This window comes from Narcine bancroftii, chromosome 1, assembly GCF_036971445.1.
Source record: "Narcine bancroftii isolate sNarBan1 chromosome 1, sNarBan1.hap1, whole genome shotgun sequence".
Classification (NCBI taxonomy): Eukaryota; Metazoa; Chordata; class Chondrichthyes; order Torpediniformes; family Narcinidae; genus Narcine; species Narcine bancroftii.
Genome location: NC_091469.1, coordinates 102,948,486 through 102,969,844, shown reverse-complemented (window position 1 = coordinate 102,969,844; position 21,359 = coordinate 102,948,486). Strand labels below are relative to the sequence as shown.

General features: G+C 46.5%; 1 protein-coding gene and 1 long non-coding RNA gene across 6 annotated transcripts in view; one reads left to right on the top strand and one right to left on the bottom strand.

The window, feature by feature from the left end:
- The window catches only part of coq4 (coenzyme Q4 homolog (S. cerevisiae)), a 31,142-nt gene extending 18,763 nt beyond the window's left edge, over nucleotides 1-12,379 (bottom strand). For 3 of the 5 annotated variants that reach the window (XM_069934959.1, XM_069934966.1, XM_069934949.1), the window contains exons 1-4: nucleotides 12,170-12,379; nucleotides 6,059-6,226; nucleotides 3,870-3,966; nucleotides 2,573-2,675 (exon numbers count right to left, since the gene is read on the bottom strand). In XM_069934959.1, the coding sequence (XP_069791060.1) occupies nucleotides 2,573-2,675; nucleotides 3,870-3,966; nucleotides 6,059-6,226; nucleotides 12,170-12,269 (468 nt within the window). In that variant the 5' untranslated portion in view covers nucleotides 12,270-12,379. Of the gene's footprint in view, nucleotides 1-2,572; nucleotides 2,676-3,869; nucleotides 3,967-6,058; nucleotides 6,227-9,230; nucleotides 9,322-12,169 lie in introns of all 5 variants that reach the window. The other 2 variants (XM_069934968.1, XM_069934974.1) reach the window with 2 other exon arrangements.
- Nucleotides 12,002-18,363, top strand: LOC138761957 (uncharacterized). The gene is made up of 2 exons (XR_011356651.1): nucleotides 12,002-12,649; nucleotides 18,184-18,363. It is a non-coding gene; the product is annotated as an uncharacterized lncRNA (long non-coding RNA).
- The last annotated feature ends 2,996 nt before the right edge of the window (nucleotides 18,364-21,359 follow it).

Genomic DNA, 21,359 nt, shown 5'->3' with positions numbered 1-21,359 from the left:
AGTTCCACAAAATTGACCTTTCTCCAATTTAGAGTCTTAACTCGAGGACCAGTCCTGTCCTTATCCATAATTAACTTGAAACTAATGACATTATGGTCATTGAACCCAAAGCGTTCGGTTACACATACATCTGTCTGGTTCCCTAATAGGATATCAAGTACTGCATCCTCTCTCATTGGTACTTCAATATATTAATTTAGAAAACATGGCTGAACACATTTGACAAACTCCAAACCATCCAGTCCTTTTACATTATGGAAGTCCTAGTCAATATGCAGAAAATTAACATCTCTTACTATCACAACTTTCTGTTTCCTACATTGCTCTGCTCTCTCTCTACAGGTTCACTCCTCCAAGTCTCTCTGACTATAATACAACCCTATCAGTGTGGTCACACCTGTTACTCAGCTACACCCATATGGCCTCTGTAGACGAGCCCTCTGGTATGTCCTGTTTAAGCACAGCTGTGATATTTTCTCTGACTAGTAATGCCTTCAACTTTGCATTTAATTAAAATGTCTTTGCAGGATCTCTTCATCCTTCCTACCCACATCATTGGTCCCTACATGGACCATGACATCTGGTTGCTCACCCTCCCTCCGGAGAATATCGAGAACTCAATCCAAAATATCATGGACCCTGGCACCACCAAGGCAACAGGCCATCTAGGATTCTCCATCTCTCCCACAAAACCTCTATCAAATCCCCTATCATTACTGCTCTCCTTTTTCCCTCATTCCTTTCTGAGCTGAGAGTGCAGTCTCAGTGCCAGTCACATGTCCACAACTTGTCCCTGGTCAGTCGTCCCCACCAACAGTATCCAAAACCGTATACTTATTGTTGACAGGAGTGCTCTGCTCTGTCAATTTCCCTTCCCTCTCCTGACAGTCACCCAGCTACCTGCCTCCTAACTTTTGGGGGTGAAAGTCCTCTCTATCTTCCTCTCTGCCTCTTGAATGTTCTGGAAATCATCCTAATTTAAACCATTAGAAGGGCACAGAATAGGCCATTGGCCCAACTAGTCCATGCTGATAGTTGGCATTCTGGCTTCATCCCATTTGCCTGAATTTGGTCCATATCCTTCTAAGCAACCCCACCCCCATAATCCTCTTCAAATTTTGAATGTCAAAATTGTCCCCGCATCTAGCTTCCTCTGGCATCTGATTCACCTCAGGTCCCTCTTAAATCTCTCTCCTCTCACCTTAAACCTACAACCTCTAGTTCTCGAATTATCTACCCTGAGGAAAAGACTATAAGCATCCACTTTATCCATGCCCCTCACGGTTTTATAAACCTCTATAAGATTACCTCTCAGCTTCCTACACTCTGGGAAAATAAAGGCCCAGCCTATCCAAATTATCTCTATAACTCAAGCCCTCCAGTTCAGGTAATGAATCTCTTCTGCACCCCTTCCAAGATATTGATGTCCTTCCTATAACTGGGTGACCAAAATTGAACACAGTTCTTCAAGCTTGATTTTACCATTACCTTGTACAGGTAAATCATAACATCCCAACTTTTGTGCTCAGAACCCCACCAAATGAAGGCAAGCATGTCAAACACCTTCTTTACCACCGTGTCCATCTGAATTTCCATTTTCAGGGAACTATGTAGCTGTACCTTGAGGTTTCTTTGTTCTACAATACTTTCTAATGTCCTATCATCCTTCAAGCAAACCTACCTTGGTTTGACTTACCAAAGTTAACACCTGTCACTTGCCAATTAAATTCCATTTGCCACTCTTTGGCCCACCTTCTCAACTGATCTAGATCTTGTTGTAAACTTGGATATCCAACTCACTGTCCACTTCACCACCAATTTTAATGTCATCTGCAAACTTACTAATCAAGGTAACTCTATTGCCATACAAATTGTTAATAAAGATAACAGTGAACCCAGTACCAACCCTGAGGCACGCAAGTCACAGACCACCAAACAGAACAACATTCTTCCATACTTCCTTCTGATTCCTTCTATTAAGCTGATTGTGTGATCCAAGAGGAGCCAGCTCCTCTTGGATTCTATGTTCTAACTTTCCAGATTGACCTACCATGCATGACCTTGTCAGAGGCCTTACTAAAGTCCATACATACAACTCCACTGCCCTTCTCGAAACATTCTTAAGCATACATTTAAAACTACAGTACTTATTGGATTACTTTAAATGCAAGAGTATTTACCTTTGGCGAACTGCTTTTCAAACACAGATAAGCTGGTTATCACCACATCAATGTTTATAGTAGTTTGTTATATGCTTTTCATGCATTACAACACTGACTACTCTTCAGATGTGCTGCATTGTATCCAAAGCATTTTTGGGATATCTTGGAACTATTAAAGGTGCTATCAGAATGAAAAACTTTCACTTTGGAAAGCATGCTCCATGAGAGAGTACTTGTGGTAGAGGTACACCCAAGTTCAAGTGAAAGTCAATCTACAAGTCAGTTGGTATTGGACATGGACTCAATAAACATGTCCTCATTTTACAAGAACAATATTCTGCTGCGGTTGAAATTTAAAGACAGCTGATGCTCCAGGGAAGATTAGGATGGGTCAGCAAAACATCACTCACGTTGACATCAAGAAAGCGGATGTATTCTCTGCCAAGCGTTCCTGGAGGCAACTCTCTCAGGCTGGTTAAATCCAGCGTTGATGTGCTGATCCGAGGTCTGTCCCTCCAAACACAAACACCAGGAGCACAATCACAAAGGGTGAGCAGCAGCAGTTCTTTCCACCCTTTCAATCACAATCAACTCTTCGACTTCTACAAGTTCCAAATGCACCTCAGTAGGTGTCATTCTTTCCTGTTGAAATCGGTCCCCCTTGCACTTGTGACCTCTCATTTCTTTGTCGCATGTCCCTCTCAAACATAAAAGCTGTCCTCACCCCTTCACCCCATTGGGCCTACACCTGCTCCTCTTCCCACACTGTGCTTCACCTTGGGCCCAATTCCTTTGCTCACAGGGCTTGGTCCTCTGCTCCTTATTTTTCATTCTTTAATGGGACATGGGCTTTACTAGCTGAGTCAGCATTTAATACTCTCACCACTTCTCCTTCCCCATTGCTGTCCACAAGGATGCTGTGATCAGGAAATGCAAATACAATCTACATTGTACTCTCAGACAAGTTAACCCAGCAAGAACACTTAGGAGGTTAGGCACAAACTCCAACACATTTGAGGATTCTGCAGTCTAATCCCAGTGACCAACAATTTATCATACATGGTCAATGGAGACCATTTAATAGTCAATTTGCTATGAGTCGAGTCACAAACAGGCCAGACCAGAGAAGACACAGATTTGTTTCCCAAAAGGAAGAACCAGATGGATGTTTACATTTTAGTATCTTGATACTGGTACTTTAAATTTGTATTATTTCATTCACTGATTATAAATCCCCAGAATTGTCATGAGATTAAAGTCATGATTCTGGATCTTTAGTCCAGAATCTTTAACCACTGGGCTGTGGCACCTCACTCCTCCATCACACTTTGCTCTCTCCTTCACACTGATGGGAACTTCTTCAAATTTACAAGTTCTGCTTCATAGCATTTTTATTTTGTTAAATTTACTTTGTAGCTGTCAAAGTTTCTTACATGGGAAGCCACTCAAATCAAATCAACACCAGCTCTTACAGCCATCCATTTCCCCAACTTATTTCATTGGATGTCATCCTTTTATTGCCCACTTACACAGAGGGCAATTTACATCAGCTAATTCACCTAGCAACTGGCTGGCAAGGTTCCCAGTTATAGGTCTTGAGAATATGATAAAGGAGATGCCACCTGAAACATCTGGATCCTTCGGATGAAGGGACTACCAGAGTTTTGACCAGCTGTGCTGTCTGCTTGGGGTGCACACCACACTTACTGCAGAATCTGATGTCCCTCAGCATCGTTTCTCATTCTGTCGCGGAGGTTGCGGATTGCTATCTGCCCTGTAGTTTCTGCCAGAACGGCCACCATATCTACAACACAAGCAGAAAATAGATTTGCAGCAACTCTAATACACAGCAAGTGGAGTATGGTGTTATTTTTGATATTCACTTTTTGGGATCTGGGCAGCGCTGGTGAGGCCACCATTGTTACTTAACCCTAACTGAACTTCAGAAGATGGTGGAGAGCCTCTACAATCACTAAGGGACAAAGAGTGAAAGCAAGGAGCAGGCAAACTCACACAATGCAGTGGAAAGTCAGGTGGTCTGCTGAGGGAATAGATGGATGACCAGGTGTTGGATCATGTGGATGGTGGAGGATCATGTGACCTCCCTGTCTGGAATCTAATTGGAAATCACATCACCTGCCAATCAAGGATGGACTCCACCTACCCATTAGTGCAACCTTACAGTTGGCTCATTTGAATGATTCAGCATCATCATGGCCAGACATCCGGCTCAGAACCATATAAATTCTAACATATGCCACAGTTTACCCACTTCTACCTCTTAAAACTAGCCACGACTGCTGCTCCAGGCTAGGTCACTACTGTGGACATTGCTGAAGGAGCCATGGGTTAGGTGTGCACTACATTTAGTTGCGCTGTAGTACTGCGATAGATCAGTGCTTGCAGTGAGCCACATCCCATTGGTACAGGGAATTGGGAGTATGTTTGGAAGTTCCTGTCTGTGAGTGCGTACACATACGGGAGAGTGTGGTAGGGTAAGCAGCCACTGGTATTGAAGACCCTTGTGCCCAATGTGCCTGCTTACACTATTACAGTGTTTAAGTCTCTTACTGTGTAGGGAATAGGTGGCCAATGTTATCAGGAGTCCATCCTGGGTCTGATGTAAATGCCTGTATAGTTATTGAGTAGCTTGAGTGATTGAGTACCGTTTGACATCTTCCCTTGTGTATAATAAAGTTACCTCTGATTGCAACATGTGTCCAGACTTGTCTCTCTGTGAACCCATCAAACCTGATATAATCCCAATCCAACACCAGGACTGATGGACTCAGAGAGCGAGGCGGGTCAAGGTATGTGGTGGGTGAGCCCAAGGGTTAGGTGGTGTCCTGGGTAAACTTGTATCTCTCACTTTGTTCGTTTTAGATTGGTTTCAGTGTTTGAGCTACCGAAAAAAAAATAGACACACACGCCGAGAGCACTTCAGTTTATACAAATCTTTATTACAAATTCTAAAGCTAATATCAAACTACAATATGCAAGCCCTTCCCAATTATACTTATCAACGCCTGGACTGGTCCCAACTGCTGAAGCGGGGCAACGACTACACACTTGTAGTAGGTAGCAGCTTTTCCACCTCCCCCGACTGGGTCGTTGGCTGGACTCTAGAAGTTTTTCTTGCTGAGATGTTGCCACCTCTCGGAGAGTCTCAAACTTCAGCAGCGGGACCATGGCTTATATTACCCAAAACCTGCTTACTCAAGCACCTATTCCCAGCACAGAAAGAAAGATAAGCGAGCAAACTAGCATGGCTAGACTTCTATCGAATAACACAACTTTCAGCTTATCACTTTGAATATAAATGGTTTATTTTGTGTCAAGGTTCTGTCTCTGCTTGAAAGACTGTGACCAAAACAAGCAGGAAGATTAAATGTTCTTGATACACAGATGTCTTTATGTCAGATAACTGCATCTCTGGGCCCCATGGTGGAATTTAGCTTATGTCTGCTGAGACTCAAGCAAGTTACTGATTCTCAGCCTTGCAGGAGCAAAAAACATGGTTTAAAGCTGAAGCAAAAAGCATGGTTTAAATCCTCCAATACAGGTGGGCAAGCTCGGAGGAGAGGATAAGGAACGCAGGAGAGGGATTATTATAAGTACATCAGAAGCATACTGTGTTCTCCCAGTTCTGTTTTTCAGGAAGATACAATGCAAATCCCATGGCACTCCCAGCAGGATTCTGTGACTTTCTGGGGGCTAATTAAGGTCAAATCATCAATGGTTGCTGGCAGTAAATCTCCTCCGCAAATATCCTTTCTCCAACAGTCAATGGACTGTAATCAAAGCTCGAATGCTCTGTAATCCATGACATGATATGATGCATTGTGAGATGCATCTGGACTTGAACATGTATCCTAGAAAAAGAAAAAGGTACTCACCGTGGCGGTATGGATCATATAGAGACATAAAGGCAGAGCCAGTTGCGAGCAGCGTTTTCTGTAACAGGTTGGTGGGGATGTGGGTTTGGTACAAGCTGGAATATCTATCTTCATCAAGCGAGTACGTGCTGGCCACCCGAACTGCATGCAGCAGCATGTTCCTTGTGCCTGTTAAAAAATATTGTTCACTCAGAAAGCAAAGCAGAAAAATGGGGCAAAGAGGGACACATGGATGGGAACCATAAAACAACAATCGGCACTGCAACCAGTGTCCCACGGGTTTTGGGCAAGCACAGACGAGAGAGGGATGTTTAGGAACAGGGGAAATAAAACCAGTACTGGCCCCAAAGGCAGAATCCTTGGGTGGGCCAATGACAGGGAAGGATTTGCAAGTGTGGCTGGCATGTTGGCAGACTTCGGTAAGCCCGTGGACTGTTTCAAGCAGCTGGACCTTTGTGGCAAGCGTATGGGGCTCCATGTGGTAGCCCTCCTCAAAGAGTCAGGGTTTCCCAAGCCAAAGGGTAGTCAGAAGGATGCTTAATGGCTGCTGGCGTCACTGCTAAGTTGCCATATAGGGATTCTCAATCAGCTGGTGGAAAAGCTGCAGACCATCTCTGATCAAAAGGTCAAGGAAACAGAAGCCCTGGGGTAGAGCTGCAGCACGCTAAAGGAGGCATTTCTTGCTACTCAGAGCAGAGCAAATGACCTGTACACCCAAGGCACAGAGGTTGATTGCTGACTGGTGCAGCTCCAGCAGGCGCAGGCAGCCCGTCGTTCTGGTTGGCGACTAGACCTGATTAAAATTTAAGCTTTGGTCCAGCGTGGAGAGCAGCTAGATGCTTAGCTGGGGAATGGGGACATCTGAATGGACAGTGATGGAGAAGGAACGCCTGGGGAGCTGGGGTTCTGTCACAACCATCCCATTTCCCCCACTGCCGAACCCTTGCAAGCTCAACCCGTCACCACGCGATCCCAGTTCCTCTGCAGAGAAGGGTAGAGCAATGAGGAAATAGCCAGGGGCACACCAGGGATCACTCAGAGACGACTGAGACCTGGGATTTCTCCCCGAAGCTCACCTAGCTGGCAGATTGACAATGCCAGCGGCCAGGTGGGCACCGCACTGCGTGACTGCTCAGACTGTGGGGTGAGGGGCTTCCAATATTGCCCTCTCCCTTCAAGAGGCCAGTGCCCTGGGGATCCTCTCCGACTCCCAAATAGTCAATAATTCCCTACGGGAGCCACCAGAGGTTGTCTGCAACATGTCATCCCTTTGGGAGCGTGTGGTCACAGCCATACGAGCACGGTATCCCACCTGTCTGGAGTGGAACCTCCACGGGAGACCACACTGGGCCACAGTAGGGGAGGGACCCAGGTCATCAGAGAATGAGCCTCGATCAACGGGATCTACGAGGGAGGCCATTGACCAGAACTTTATCGAAAAACAAGGGTGACCCGCATGCTTGCAGAGCACCTCGTTACCACCGCGGCACCCAACCTCAAGTCAATTATCCTGCCTCTCATGGGCCCCATGCCAGGGAAGATGGTACGAGACACTATCACCCTCCTGGAAGGGTTGGAATATATGCCTCGGGAGGCACCCGCCCTAATATGTACTGCAGAGTCCAGGATCCAGAACCCAAGCCCCTTGCGCCGTGCAAGCGGCTCTACTTTAATCTGCTGTGCACTGGGGTGGACCCCCCCAGCATTGAAGGGGTCCCCACACCTCCCCTGTATGCGCTGCAAGAAATTGTGTAGGTGAAAGGTTGGCCAGAGGAAGACCGGCAGTATCCCTAGCCATTAAGGCTGAGATCAGGCAGCAGCTGCTGCAGGTGATGTCTGCGCTTGCCCTGCATGAGCAGCCTGCCAATGGTGCATGGCAGACTCCCAATTCTCTCCCATAGGATGAAGACTAGGGTCTGCAGCACATCTATTCCATTGCCCTCTCCCACCCAGGGGACCTGAGGCCACATATTCCTATAGTGAACATTGGGGAAAGGGCATGTACAGTGCTGGCTGGCACTCGTGGATACAGGTGCACAGCACACCATCATCCCAGGCAACCCCGCAGGATGGAGGGGAACCCCTATGCAGACAGAGGGACTGGGAGGCTCCCTCCAGCCCGCGAAAGAAGTCACCATCCGCCTGGCCATTGGGAACCAACCCTCTGAAACTGCCGTTGCACTTTTGCCTGAATGCATCTTTGGCATCAATTTATTACGGGGCAGTCCCTCCCCACAAAATAACGTATATGTGGCAATACCACGTACCAGGGGGGACACCAGCATATTACAGAAGCCATGCAGGCTCTCCTGTGGGAGACCTGCAGCCTCCCCCTTCAACAGCCCTGTCTGGCCAGTCCAGAAAAAGGATGGCACCTTGAGGATGACTGTGGACTACAAACAATTGAATAAAATTGCCCCCCCCCACCCCACCCCAGTTGGCCACTGCTGTCCCAGACAATAGGTGCTTTTAAGCTGCAGCACCTGATTAGCGCTCCTGGGACCCAGGTGCAATAAGTGGCGCAAATGTGCTTCCAGCACCTTTTAAGCTGCAGGGGGATGGCGATTTAAGGGGGAATCCCACCCCCATGATGACGTGGTAAATGACGCAGGATGCACACAGGGGAACCATCGGTAAGTTCCCACCCCCCACCCCGTGGCAGCGACCCCTCTCTCTGCCCTAATCATGGCAGACACTTCAGCCAGAATTTTCCTGTGATGCCACCACTGACATCACATGAGTAACTGGGTCGGCCATTTTAGTTTTCAAGCTGACCTAGGTAAGTTTAACTGGGTTCCTTGACTATGTCCAAGGTAGGGCAGGGACCCGATTGATTTTGGAGCCCGGTGACTGGGTTGGATTCTTTCAAGCTGCCCTGTGAGTGAGGCATTAACCAGGCAATTTGTCCAGTTAACCCCATTTTACAAGGCAGCTTGAAAACACCTATTGTCACCTTAGTGGAAGGTATACCTTCCAAACATTCGGCACCCACACCATTCCCCTACACTTCAGGGGCAGACAATTCACTTGGAAGTTTACTGTGGTGGCTGTGCAACAACCATTACTGAAGTCAGCCAACTTACTCCTGGTGGATATCAAGGGGCTTCGGCTGGTCCACACCTGGCCCTTTCAGTCACGCTCGCTCTAGGGCAATTAACTCACCATCCCTCACCTGCATTCAGTAAGTACTGCTGACAACAAGTTTACTCAGGTCCTAGCAGAATTCCCCTCCATCACCACGCCTCGCTTTCACTCAGCAGAACCTAAACATGGGGCGAGACACCAAACCGTTACAGAGGGTCCTCCCCTCCATGTCATGGTGCAGCATCTTTTCCCCCCCCACCCACCCCACCCGAGAAACTCAACCTAGCCAGGGACGAGTTCAAAAAGATGGAGGAACTCGGCATTGTACAGCGCTCTGATAGTTCTTGGGCCTCCCCTCTCTACACAGTCCCCAAGGCAGTGGGTGGTTGGAGGCCGTGCAGAGACTACTGCCACCCCAATGAGGCCACCAGTCCAGACAGATATCCCGTGCTCCGTATCCAAGATTTCACTGTTAACCTGCAAGGGGGATGGATATTCTCAAAGGTGGACCTCATTAGGGGCTATTACCAGATCCCGGTACACCCTGAAGACATCACAAAAACTGCCATCATAACCCCCTTTGGATTGTTTGAACTTCTCCGCATGCCCTTCTGGTTAAAAAATGCGGCTCAGACTTTCCAGAGGCTGATGGATGCAGTGGGCTGGGATCTGTATTTTGCCTTCATCTACCTCAACGACATTTTAAGCGCCAGCCATACCTGCATGGAGCAGGCCGCCCACTTAAAATAATTATTCTCCAGGCTGAGCAATTTTGGCCTAACCATCAACCTGGCCAAGTGCCAGTTTGGTCGAGAGACTATTGACTTCATGGTCCATTGCATCGACCTACATGGAGCCAGACCATTACCCACTAAGGTGGATGCTATTTACTCTTTCCCCAGTGAAGGGACTACAAGAGTTTGCAGGCATGGTCAACTTTTATCACTGCTTCATACCTACAGTAACCCGCATCATGAGCCCACTCTTTCCCCTCTCAGCAGGACCCATTAAAAACATACAATGGACCTAGGAGGCGACCGAGGCCTTCCAGGCCACCAAATACACCCTAGCCAATACCACCCTCTTGGTGCACCCATGGACAGATGCCCCGACCGCCCTCAAGACAGATGCCTCTAGCGCAGCAGTCGGGGGTGTACTTGAGCAACTGGTGAATGGATAATGGCAACTGCTGGCCTTTTTCAGTAAACATCTCAGGCCACCAGAGCTCAAGTACAGTGTCTTTGATAGAGAACTGTTAGCCTTATACCTGGCAATTCGGCATTTTCGTTACTACCTGGAGGGCAGGAAGTTCAAAATTTACACGGACCACAAACCACTTACCTTCACCTTCAGTAAGGTGTAAGATCCGTGGTTAGCCAGGCAACAGTGGCACCTGTCCTACATTTCCGAATTTACCACGGACATTAAACACATAGCTGGCAAATCCAACATGGTGGCCGACATCCTATCCTGTCCGGCTATTTTGGTTGTGCACGACCCTACCCCTGGTATCGACTAGTGCTCATCGGCTTACAACTGGAGGACATCCAGATCACCCCCAGCAATCGCACGCTGCTCTGCGACACCTCGACGGGTAAACCCCACCCTGTCATTCTGGCTACATGGAAGATCCAGGTTTTCAACTTGGCTCACCCCGCCATCAGGACGACAGTCAAAATGGTGTCAAACAGGTACGTCTGGCACAAACTCCACAAAGAGGTTGCCCTGTGGGCCAGGACTTGTACTCAGTCATCTAAAATCCAGACTCATATCAATGCTCCACCACAGACATTCGAACCAGCACATTGCCGCTTCAGCCACGTGCACATTGGCATTGAGGGCTCCTACCTGTATCCAGAGATGCACGTTACCTACTCACAATGGTCAACCGGATGACCAGGTGGCTAGAGACTGTGTCACTATCAGAGGCTTCCACAGAAACATGCATACGGGCTTTACTCAACACTTAGGTAGCACGTTTCAGGGTCCCCAAACACCTTACATCGCACAGGGGTCCCAATTCACTTCCAGCCTTAGCCCACACCCTGGGGACCCAACTCTACCACATCACAGTGCATCACCCACAGGCCAACGGGTTGGTGGAGAGGTTCCATAGACACCTTAAGGGAGTCTTAATGGCACAGCTTACCAGACCTAACTGGGCTAACAAACTCCCTTGGGTCCTGTTAAGCATCTGCACCACACGCAAGGAGGACCTTGAGGCATCCTCTGCCAAGTTAGTCTATGGCGCACGCCCAGTTATACCAGGCAAATTTGTGACGGCCCCTGAAGACTTAGGGGAGTCCCCAGTGACCATATTGTCCTGAATACGCAAGTGCCCATGCACTCTGGCCCCCGCTAAACCTAGACCCCACGGCCAACCCTGCACTTACATCCCAAAGAACTTTACCGTCTGTAAATACGTGTTTGTTCGGCACAGGGCTACTTGGCCATCTCTACAGCAGCCTTATGAGGGGCCATACCGTCTCCTCAGACACAGTGGCTCCATCTGCTTTTTGGACATTGGTGGCAGGGAAGAGACTTTCACACTCGACCAGTTGAAACCGGCCTACTTGGACTTTGACCAGCTATAACTGAGAGCCATAACCTAGCTGTAGCTAGGTTCAAGGAATTATAGAAGACCCATTCCATCCAGCACACAGTATCTTCAACCCAGTACTATCTGGAAGGAGGTACAGGAACATTGAAATCTAGACTGCCAGGCTGGGGAATAGCTTCTTCCCACAGGCTGTGAGACTGAGGAACAGTATCCCACAACATCCCAAATATTTGTGATCTTGATGACAACTGTGTGTTGTTTTAGTGTGCGCACCGTGGTTGGGTGTATAATCACTACGACCCGCCCCTGTTTCATTGGGTGTATAATAATAATAACCGACTTTGACCAGGGTGTGAGGTCAGGTGGCGGAGGACAGGTGCTGGGGTGAAGCCGGGTTGACTGACGGTGTGAACGTGTCCGGGCTGGATGGGAATTTGACGCCGGGCCCAGTGGGTTGAAGCGGTTACCTGATGGGAAGCTGAGCCGGGAGTGGGTCGCTGACGCCAGCCTTCCCTTGGCCAGACCTGACCAGAGACTGCGGCCGCCGTCCCGCAGCGCATGGGCCATGCTCTGCAAGACGGTCACGACGACCTGCACCCGTTACCGAGGCTCCTCCGGACGCTGTCGGCCCCACGTGATCCAACCGGCTGCAGGCAGTCCCGCCCGTCAACATCACGTGACACGGCCCGTTGCTGGTCGCTCCGCCTTCGACATGACACTGAACGGGGGGCGGGGCTCCGCAGTGTCGCCCCGCCTCCCGGAAGCTGCCGTCTGGCCAAACGTGTTGCGGACGGTTCAACTCGACGGTCTCAGTGTTCGGGAACTCAGAACAGGGGGGTCCCGGTGGGTGACTCAACATTATCGCCAGCATCAGTCGCTTGACCTGTGAGATTCAGACTGCATCGAAATGCTGGAGGAATTAGCCGGTCTCACAGCGTCCGTCGGAGGTAAACATATTACCGACGTTTCAGCCCTTCTTCAAGGAATAAGCAAAGAACAGGGAGGTGTCAGAATAAAGACTAGGTTTCCAGGGTGGAGTCCAGAGCAACCGAAGGTGTTAATTGAATATGATAAGAGGAGAGGTGAGAATTGATTTTGACTCTGTGAAAGGAGACAGGGAAAAGGGAAGAGAGGCAGAGCTGGAGGAATGGCGACGGGGAAGAAGTGGGGAGGGTTAATGGAAATGGGAGAAGTTGATGTTCATGACATCCTGTTGGAGGGTGCCCAGTAGGAATATGAGGGGTCGTTCCTCCAATTTGCAGATGGTTTCAGTCTGCCAGGAGACGAGACCATGGACAGACATGTCTGCAAGGGAATGGGATGGGGAATTGAAATGGGTGGCAAAGTACTCAATGAAGCAATCTCCCAATCTGCGCCCAATTTCTCCGATGTCGAGGAGACCATAATGGGAACACTGGATGCAGTAATGTTCCCTACTCAGCATATGGCCTCTCCACTCTCATGGACTGCCACACTGAGACTTGGTGGAACAACACATCACATTCCAACTGGGCACCCTCTTACCTGATGGCATGAACATCAACTTCTCTATTTCTTCTTCCCCCTGCGCACACGCTCTCTCTTTCCTCTCTTTCTCCTTTCACGGAGCCAAAATCAATTCTTCCTCTCCTCTTATCCAATTGACACCTTTTGTTGGTCTGAACTCCTCCCATGTCAGGTATTCAGTATTTATTCTGACGCCTTCTTGGTATTTGCTTATTCTTTGGGAGTCTGTATTTCAGAAGAGCTCTCACAGAGCCAGCACATGAAGAAGGCAAACTTACTGTAGTAAACTGGGAATTCACTACTGATGTGATAACCTATGGACTAGATCCTCCCACGATTCCGCCATCACATTTCCCGATTATAAACCCTGGATCCCCGCCAATTCAGTCCAAATGTGTGTTATTGTTAGTGAATAAAAGCATAAGGTACTCTCTCTGGTCTTGAGTGCTCTCAGTTGCACTACATTTTATTCAATTTTACCATGTTCAGTTAAAGCCAGCGATGCTCCTAATCGATCCTCTGTCCCTGGAGGTATTCATGCACTGGCTGGAGTGCTTTCAAATGTACTTGGCGGCCACACAAACGGTCTACTCCACAGATGAACTCGAGGTCGGGGCTCCTCTCACGCGTCAGAACTAAAGGATTCCCGATCGTCAGGGACTGCTCAACTTATGAGTCGGTCGTGGAAAGGCTGAAGATTCGCTACATTGGATTCTAGAATATCCTATAGCAAGGGATGAGCTCTCACAACGGAAGCTGCAGCCTGGTGCAAAATCTTCAAAGATTTTGTCCTCATCCTGTGAGGAACTGCGGGTATGAAGACGGCACGGCCCGAGAATGGAAAGATGAGCAGATCCAGGATGCTCTTGTCGGTGGTGTGAGGTCCAAGTACATCAGGCAGAGGTTGCTGGAGCAAGGCAGCATGGCGCTATCTGACAATGTGCGGCTGGCCAAGTCACTGGAGATGGCCCAACTGGGAGCTGATAACCTGGAAGGCGCTCTCCAGGATGATCTGAATCCTGGAGCTGCTCCCCATGCAGCATCTGTGGTGAATCTCGACTAAGCTGCCTGTCTCCCCTCTGGCAAGCCTTGCTGTACTAACATTGACTGTGCATTATCTCTACTGTTAAAGACACTCCCCTTGGGTATAACTGTATGCACCCATTGTCCTTCATTATTGTACCATAAGATTCTGCTTATAAAAGCCATGATTATTGTTTGACCATATCGTCTTTGTCTACTTCATCAACTGGCACTTCAATTTTATTAGCAGAAATGGATGCAGCACTCAAGCCAGAGCGGCTGATCATCGACCAGTCTGCCCCGAGGGCCAGAGAAATTTTCAACCACTGGATTGCTTGTTTCGATTACTACATGGCTCGAAACAACGTGGTTGATGAGGCGATACAGTAGGGCCACCTGAATTCCCTGCTGGGTGAGGTCCCTTTTGCCGTAATGCAAGAGCTACCACTCTGGCTAGAGCCCGGGAACGTTTGACCACTTATTATGCGGCACCACGGAATGTGGTGCTTGCTCGACACCAGTTGCTGACTAGATGCCAGAAACCCGGGGAAAGTGATGCTGCCTGTGCACTGGCCCTCGACTTACTGGCAAACAAATGTGATGTCAGGGCAGTTAATGTGTAACAACACCACAGCCTTGAAGCTGGATGCTTTTGTCAATGGAATTGACTCGTTACTTCCGACAGAGGCTGCTGGAGACGGAGCCCTTAACTACAACGGGCAGTCACTCTAGCCAAAACAATGATGAGAAGTGCTATGCGGTCCTGTGAAATGCTAGAAACCAAAGGGGAAACATCGAGGAGTGCTGGAACCCCGAAGGAAAGAAAAGGGTGAACCCCTGGCAAATGCTACTTCTGTGATAAAAGCTGGAACCCCAGACAGAAGTGCCCGGCTTGATTTGCTACCTGCAGCTATTGTGGGAAATTCGACCACTTCACTAAAGTGTATAAGGCAAAAAGTACTCCCACTGATAAGAAGAAGAAAAGTGCCAAGAAAATTCATCCTGGGGCTACAGGAATGGAAGACAACTGTGAAAAGGAGGAATCTTAAGACGAGCCGGCAGAATCGGCTTCAAGTGAGAGCGAGGTGAGAGCAGCACAAAGTTCCCCTGTGATGGCTCAATTAACTGCAAAGCTTGGGGGATGTTACAGACTGGAATGGTTGAATATGAAGGGGGAAGTGAATGGCGAGCCTCTTGATTGCCTAATAGACTTGGGGAGTACTGACAGCTACATCCACGAGAAGGTCGCCAAAGCCTTAAATTTGCGGAGATATCCAGCGAACCGAAAGATATCGATGGTTTGTAGTGAACTTACAAAAACTGTACAGGACAAGTGTAAAGTTACTTTGCAGGGACATTGCCTGGCTGATGTTTAGCTTTTTGTAATGCCTGAGTGCTGCGTTCCTGTGTTACTGGGATCGGATATTCAATCTCAGATGAAAAGGGTAGTGTTAAATTTCGATGGGCCACTACCTACACTTTCCATCCCCCGTGCTAGTTACTATGGTCTGTCCACATTAAAGATCAAAGCTCCCTCCCTTTTCAGTGATTTATCCCCTGAGTGTCAGCCGATTGCCACTAAGAGCCGTTCTTACAGCAAAGAGAATCGTGAGTTTATCAAAGCTGAGACCTAGAGATTGCTTAAAGAGGGAGTAATTGAACCAAGTAAGAGTCCCTGGTGAGCCCAGGTGATAGTTGTGAAAAATCACACTAAGAGATGACTGGCAATTGACTATAGCCAGGCAATCAACTGTTACACGAACCTGGATGCCTATCCTCTGCCACGCATCACTGAAATGATTAATCAGATAGTGCAATACAAAGTGTGCTTCACTATCGACCTCAAAGCAGCTTACCACCAAATCCCCAATAAAAAAAAGGAATGACCCTTTGAGGCTGATGGGAGGTTATACCAGTTTAAAAGGGTACCTTCTGGAGTCACTAATGGAGTGTCCGTGTTTCAGAGGGAAATGGATAAGATTGTTAGGACATATGAGTTACAGGGTACATTTCCCTATCGACGGACTATCTGTAGGAAAACACAGACTGGACACAACAACCACCTAAAGAAATTTTTAGCAACAGCTAAAGAACTCAACCTTACATTTAATGAGGGCAAATGTGTGTTCAACGTGACAGAGCTACCCATTCTGGGTTACATTGTCCGCAAGGGTGAAATCTGCCCCGATCCAGAAAGAATGGCTCCCCTTAATAAGTTACCACCCCCAGACTCAGCAAAAGCCCTGAAAAGGTGTATGGGATTCTTTTCCTACTACTGCAAATGGGTTCATGACTACGTTATGAAAGCACGCCCTCTGTTTGACACTAAATCTTTTCCTCTCTCTTCAATGGCCTTGAAGGCTTTCGAGAGAATTAAAGCTGATATTGCCAAAGCTGCACTCTCGTCCATTGACAAGGATGTCCCGTTCCAAGTGGAAACTGATGCTTCAGATTGTGCTTTGGCAGGAACCCTTCATCAAAAGGGCAGACCGGTGGCATTCTTCTCCTGCACGTTACACGGACCTGAACTAAAACATCCTGCCATTGAAAAAGAAGCCCAGCTGTTTGCTACTGGAGACACTTTCTAGCTGGCAGAAAATTTACCTTAGTCACTGATCAGAAATCTGTAGTCTACATGTTCAATACTAAACACAAAAGTAAAATCAAGAATGATAAGATGGCACGCTGGCGAATAGAACTCTCAACTTACAATTATGAGATCCAGTACAGATCAGGCAGGTTAAATGATCCCTCTGAGGCATCGTCACGAGCTGCTGGCGGTGCTCAGCTTGAGGGTCTGAAAGAGATCCACCCAGGGCTCATAAGATTCTTCCACTACAGTCTGGAAGACTGTTAACCTTTTGTTAAAGACACATGGTTACCCTGTTACCCGGTGACAGGAGGTGCTGCCTGAGGCGTTACATTCTATTCCGTCATTGTGTACTGTAACAAATCAAACACCTCGTGAACGTATGTTTGCTTTTCCTAGGAAATCAAGAACTGTGATGGGCTGGCCAGCCTGTTTATCTGAGCCTCGAACCGTACTGCATACTAACCAATATTATGCTCATGTTAAATTCCCAGACAAGAGCACTGACTCTGTGCCCCTAGGGATCTGGCCCCACCTGGTTCACCCCTTCCTCGCACCCCTACTCAGAGTGAGCCTGAGAGGTTGGGCTCACCCCAACCAGCCTGTGACCCCTAGTAAGCATTCAAATGGCCATGTTGAGGCTTGACTGTGGTGAATCTTTCATTATTGTACCATAAGTTTCTGCTAATAAAAGCCATGAATATAGTCTGACCGCATTGTCTTTGCCTACTTCATCAACTGGCACTTCAGCATCGGCCCTGACAGCAGCGGCCTCCAGCACCAAGGGATTCTTCTTCTGTGGTCAGCAGCAGCACCCAAGAACTTGATGTCCTGCTAAAGACTCCAACTGCTTCAGTTGTGGTAAGAAGGGGGACTGGGTGAAGGTCTGTAGGGCAAGGGAGAGTGCTGAGAGGTCCAATGCAAGCACAACCCCTTTCGGGCTGAATGAGATGAGTCTAAAGCCCAATCCCACGACCTCCCAATACCAGTGTTGTGCGCCATGACCTTCCTGTGGGGCCGCACAGCAAGGTTAGCGACGTGGAAAACCCCAGCATCCATCTTGCTGCATTTCAAAACTGGCACCATCCTCCTCAGACGAGAAGGGGGAGTGGCCATATTTCTGCAACCCATGGTCTTCACAATATTGCCGGTTTTAAAAATTGGCACCAACAAAAGGAGGGCAGCCATCTTGCCTGCTCGACAATCTGCAAGGGGGGAAGCGACCTCAGTAAGGGGAACAACTGCATCTCCAGAGTCCTGGCATGGACCAGGAGATACCACACCATCTGAACAATTCCACAATCAAGGTGGGGGTTGTAAAAAGAAATTCTATGACTATACCGTGTTTTGTTTCACTTGCAGGCTTCATTCTAAAGGAAGGGGTGAACGTAGTGAACTGGGGATTCCTACTGATGTGATGTCCTAAGGATTGGCTCCTCCCCTGCATATCCTGATTATAAACCCTGGATCCCCACCAAAACCCCAGTTCAGTCCAAAACCTATAATGTGTTATTATACCGAATAAAAGCGTGTTGTACTCTCTCTGGTCTTGAGTGCTCTCAGTCACACTACACATCTACTGAGGAGCTATGGCATGTCCTCAAATACTCCTTCAAACTTCTACAGGTGCACTGTTGAAATGTACTGACAGCCTGGATTGGGGATTTGAATGCAGAAGGCTCCAGAAGGTAACAAACATAGCCAGGTCCATCACAAGCTCTGACTTGCCATCCACTGCAGACATTGATGTGAGATGCTGCCTCAAGAAGGCAGCCAACATCATAAAGGACTCCATCACCTTGGTCACAACCTCTTCTCACTGCTGCCTTCAGGTAGAAGGTACAGAAGCCTGAAGACCAGCGCCTCTGGGTTCAGAAACAGTTTCTTTCCAATAGCTATCAGGCTTTTGTTCCACTAATCATGGATTGCTCCGACACTATAAAAGGACTGTTTTCACTATTGTTAAATCACTTTTTATTTTGCATGAGGATAACTGAAAATCGGTCTTTTTTGTGTATTTTTTAGGAATAAAAATTGTTACGGCTTGAAAAGATACAAAAACTTAGGTAGAATGTTCATTTTAATACGTCCAATCATTGTAAGCAAATATGGTGACCATGTTTCAGTAATTCTACAAACTTTTCTTTCATGTTACTTATAATTTTTTGTGATAGTGATTCCTAAATATTTAAATTTGTATTTCACTATTTTAAATGGAAATTTAGAATATATAGAATTTAAAGGTAAAAGTTCACTCTTTTGTAAATTTATTTTAAATTCTGAAAATTGTCCAATTGAGTAAACATAGTTAATATATTTGGTAAAGAAACCTCAAGATTTGAAATAAAAAAAAGCAGTAAATCATCTGCATATTTATGTTCATTTCTGTTTCTAATTAATCCTTCAAATTCTCTACATTGTCGAAGGGCTACTGCAAATGGTTCTAGTATTATATCAAACAGTACAGGATTTGATGGAAATCCTTGCTGTGTTCCCCTAAATAGCCTAAACATTTTCAACTGTTGTAGATTAGACCAAATTAGAAAGTATAATATTTCAATCCAATTAATAAAATCAGGACCAAAATTAAATTTCTTTAATGTAGCAAATAAATATTTCCATTCCACTCAGTCAAAAGCTTTTTCAGCATCTAGTGAAAGAACACATTCCATTGCATGGGTGGAGGGCAAATATAGTGTATTCAATACTTGGTATATGTTATAGTATGAATAATGGTTTTTAATAAAACCTGTTTGGTCAGAGTTGTTGGTAAAATATTTTTTAATCTATACACTAACACTTTAGATAAAATCTTCAAATCAACTTTTAGTAATTAAAATTGGTCTATAAGAAGCACATTCAGTTGCTTCTTTGCCTGGTTTCAAAATAAGACAAATACTAGCCTCATAAAAAGGAGGGAAGTATACATTCTTTAAATGAATCTTCAAGCACAGACCTTAGATGAGACACAAGAAGAATATTTATAAAATTCTACAGGAAATCCATCTGGACCTGGAGATTTACCAGACTGCAAAGAGGGGATAGCTACAGAAATTTCATCCTGAGAAATAGAAATGGTAGAGTTTTTAGAACAAATTAATTTACCCACTCTATCTAAGGACAAGAGTACAAGGCTGGAGGAACCTCTTTCTCAGGGTGTATTTCTTTTGAATATTTTATTTTTGATTTTCCAAGACTTGCACAAATCCAGAACAATACAATCTTTCTCAATAATGATATATTACATTTAGAGTCCTTTCCCCCGACTCTTACCCCCGACTTTAACCCTCCCCACCAAAGTTATGGGCAGGGTTTTCCTTCGATACAAGTCCTCCTCAATCTTCCAGAGCAAAGGGAGATAACTAAGTTTATATAAATTACTCAAATCCTTATCTATTTTTACCCCCAAATATTTAATGCCCTCTTGCAGCCATTTATACTAGTTCCCTTGTTGATACTGTCTATAATCCACCTCGGTCAAATATACTAACACATCATCTACAAATAAATTGATTTTGCTCTCCTCCTGGCCAACCTTGAACCCCTTTATTACTGGATCCCGTCAGAAGATCTCTGCCAGTGTTTCAATTGCTAATATTAACAACACTGGGGACAGTGGCCAACCCTGCCTACTGGATCTACCCAATGGAAACAATGGAGACATCTGCCCATTTGTTATAATTTTAGCTTGGGGTTTATGGTAGAGCATTCTTACCCAATTAATACATGGTTGTTCGAGTCCAAATTTCTCCAGTAATTTGAACAGAAAGTCCCACTCCACATCCAAAGCCACGCCAATGCCTGGATCCACCCCTGACTGTGTCAGATGCACTATATTAAACAATTCACGTTTTCTGCTGATTGTCTCTTTTGTACAAATCCAGCTTGGCCTGGATTTGTCAACTTCAGCAAATATACACCTATCTATTGGCCAATGCTTTTGATATAATTTTATAATCCTCATTCAATAATGAAATGGGCCTATAGAAAAAGGGATAAAGTGGATCACAATAATAATTGCTGTTGAGAAAGACTCCGGGAGAGTACGTGTCTCTGTCTCCTGATCCACCACCCTCATAAGTAGGGGAATTAGAGATCTTTGAACTCTTTGTAAAATTTGACGGGGAACCCATCCTCCTCCGGTGATTTGTTGGTCTGTAATGATCCAAGAGCTTTCTTGATTTCCTCTCTGAAGAAGGGACACTCAGCCCCTCTCGTTCATCTTGATCCAAATTTGGTAATTCCAATGTAAGCAAATCATCTATTTTAACGGAATTCCCCACTGATTCTGATTTATACAGTTCTTTATAAAACTTATTAAATGTTTTGTTTATTTCCTTTGGTTTATGTGAAATCTTGCCTTCCCCATTTGCCCCCGGGGAAAGCCCATGCAGACACAGAGAGAATGTACAAAATCTTTCCAGACAGCCTGGGATTTGAACCCCAGTCCCGATCGCTGGCGCTGTAACAGCATTGCACTAAGCGCCACGCTAATCATGCCGGCCTGCATATTTTCAGTATTTTCTGCTGTTATTTCA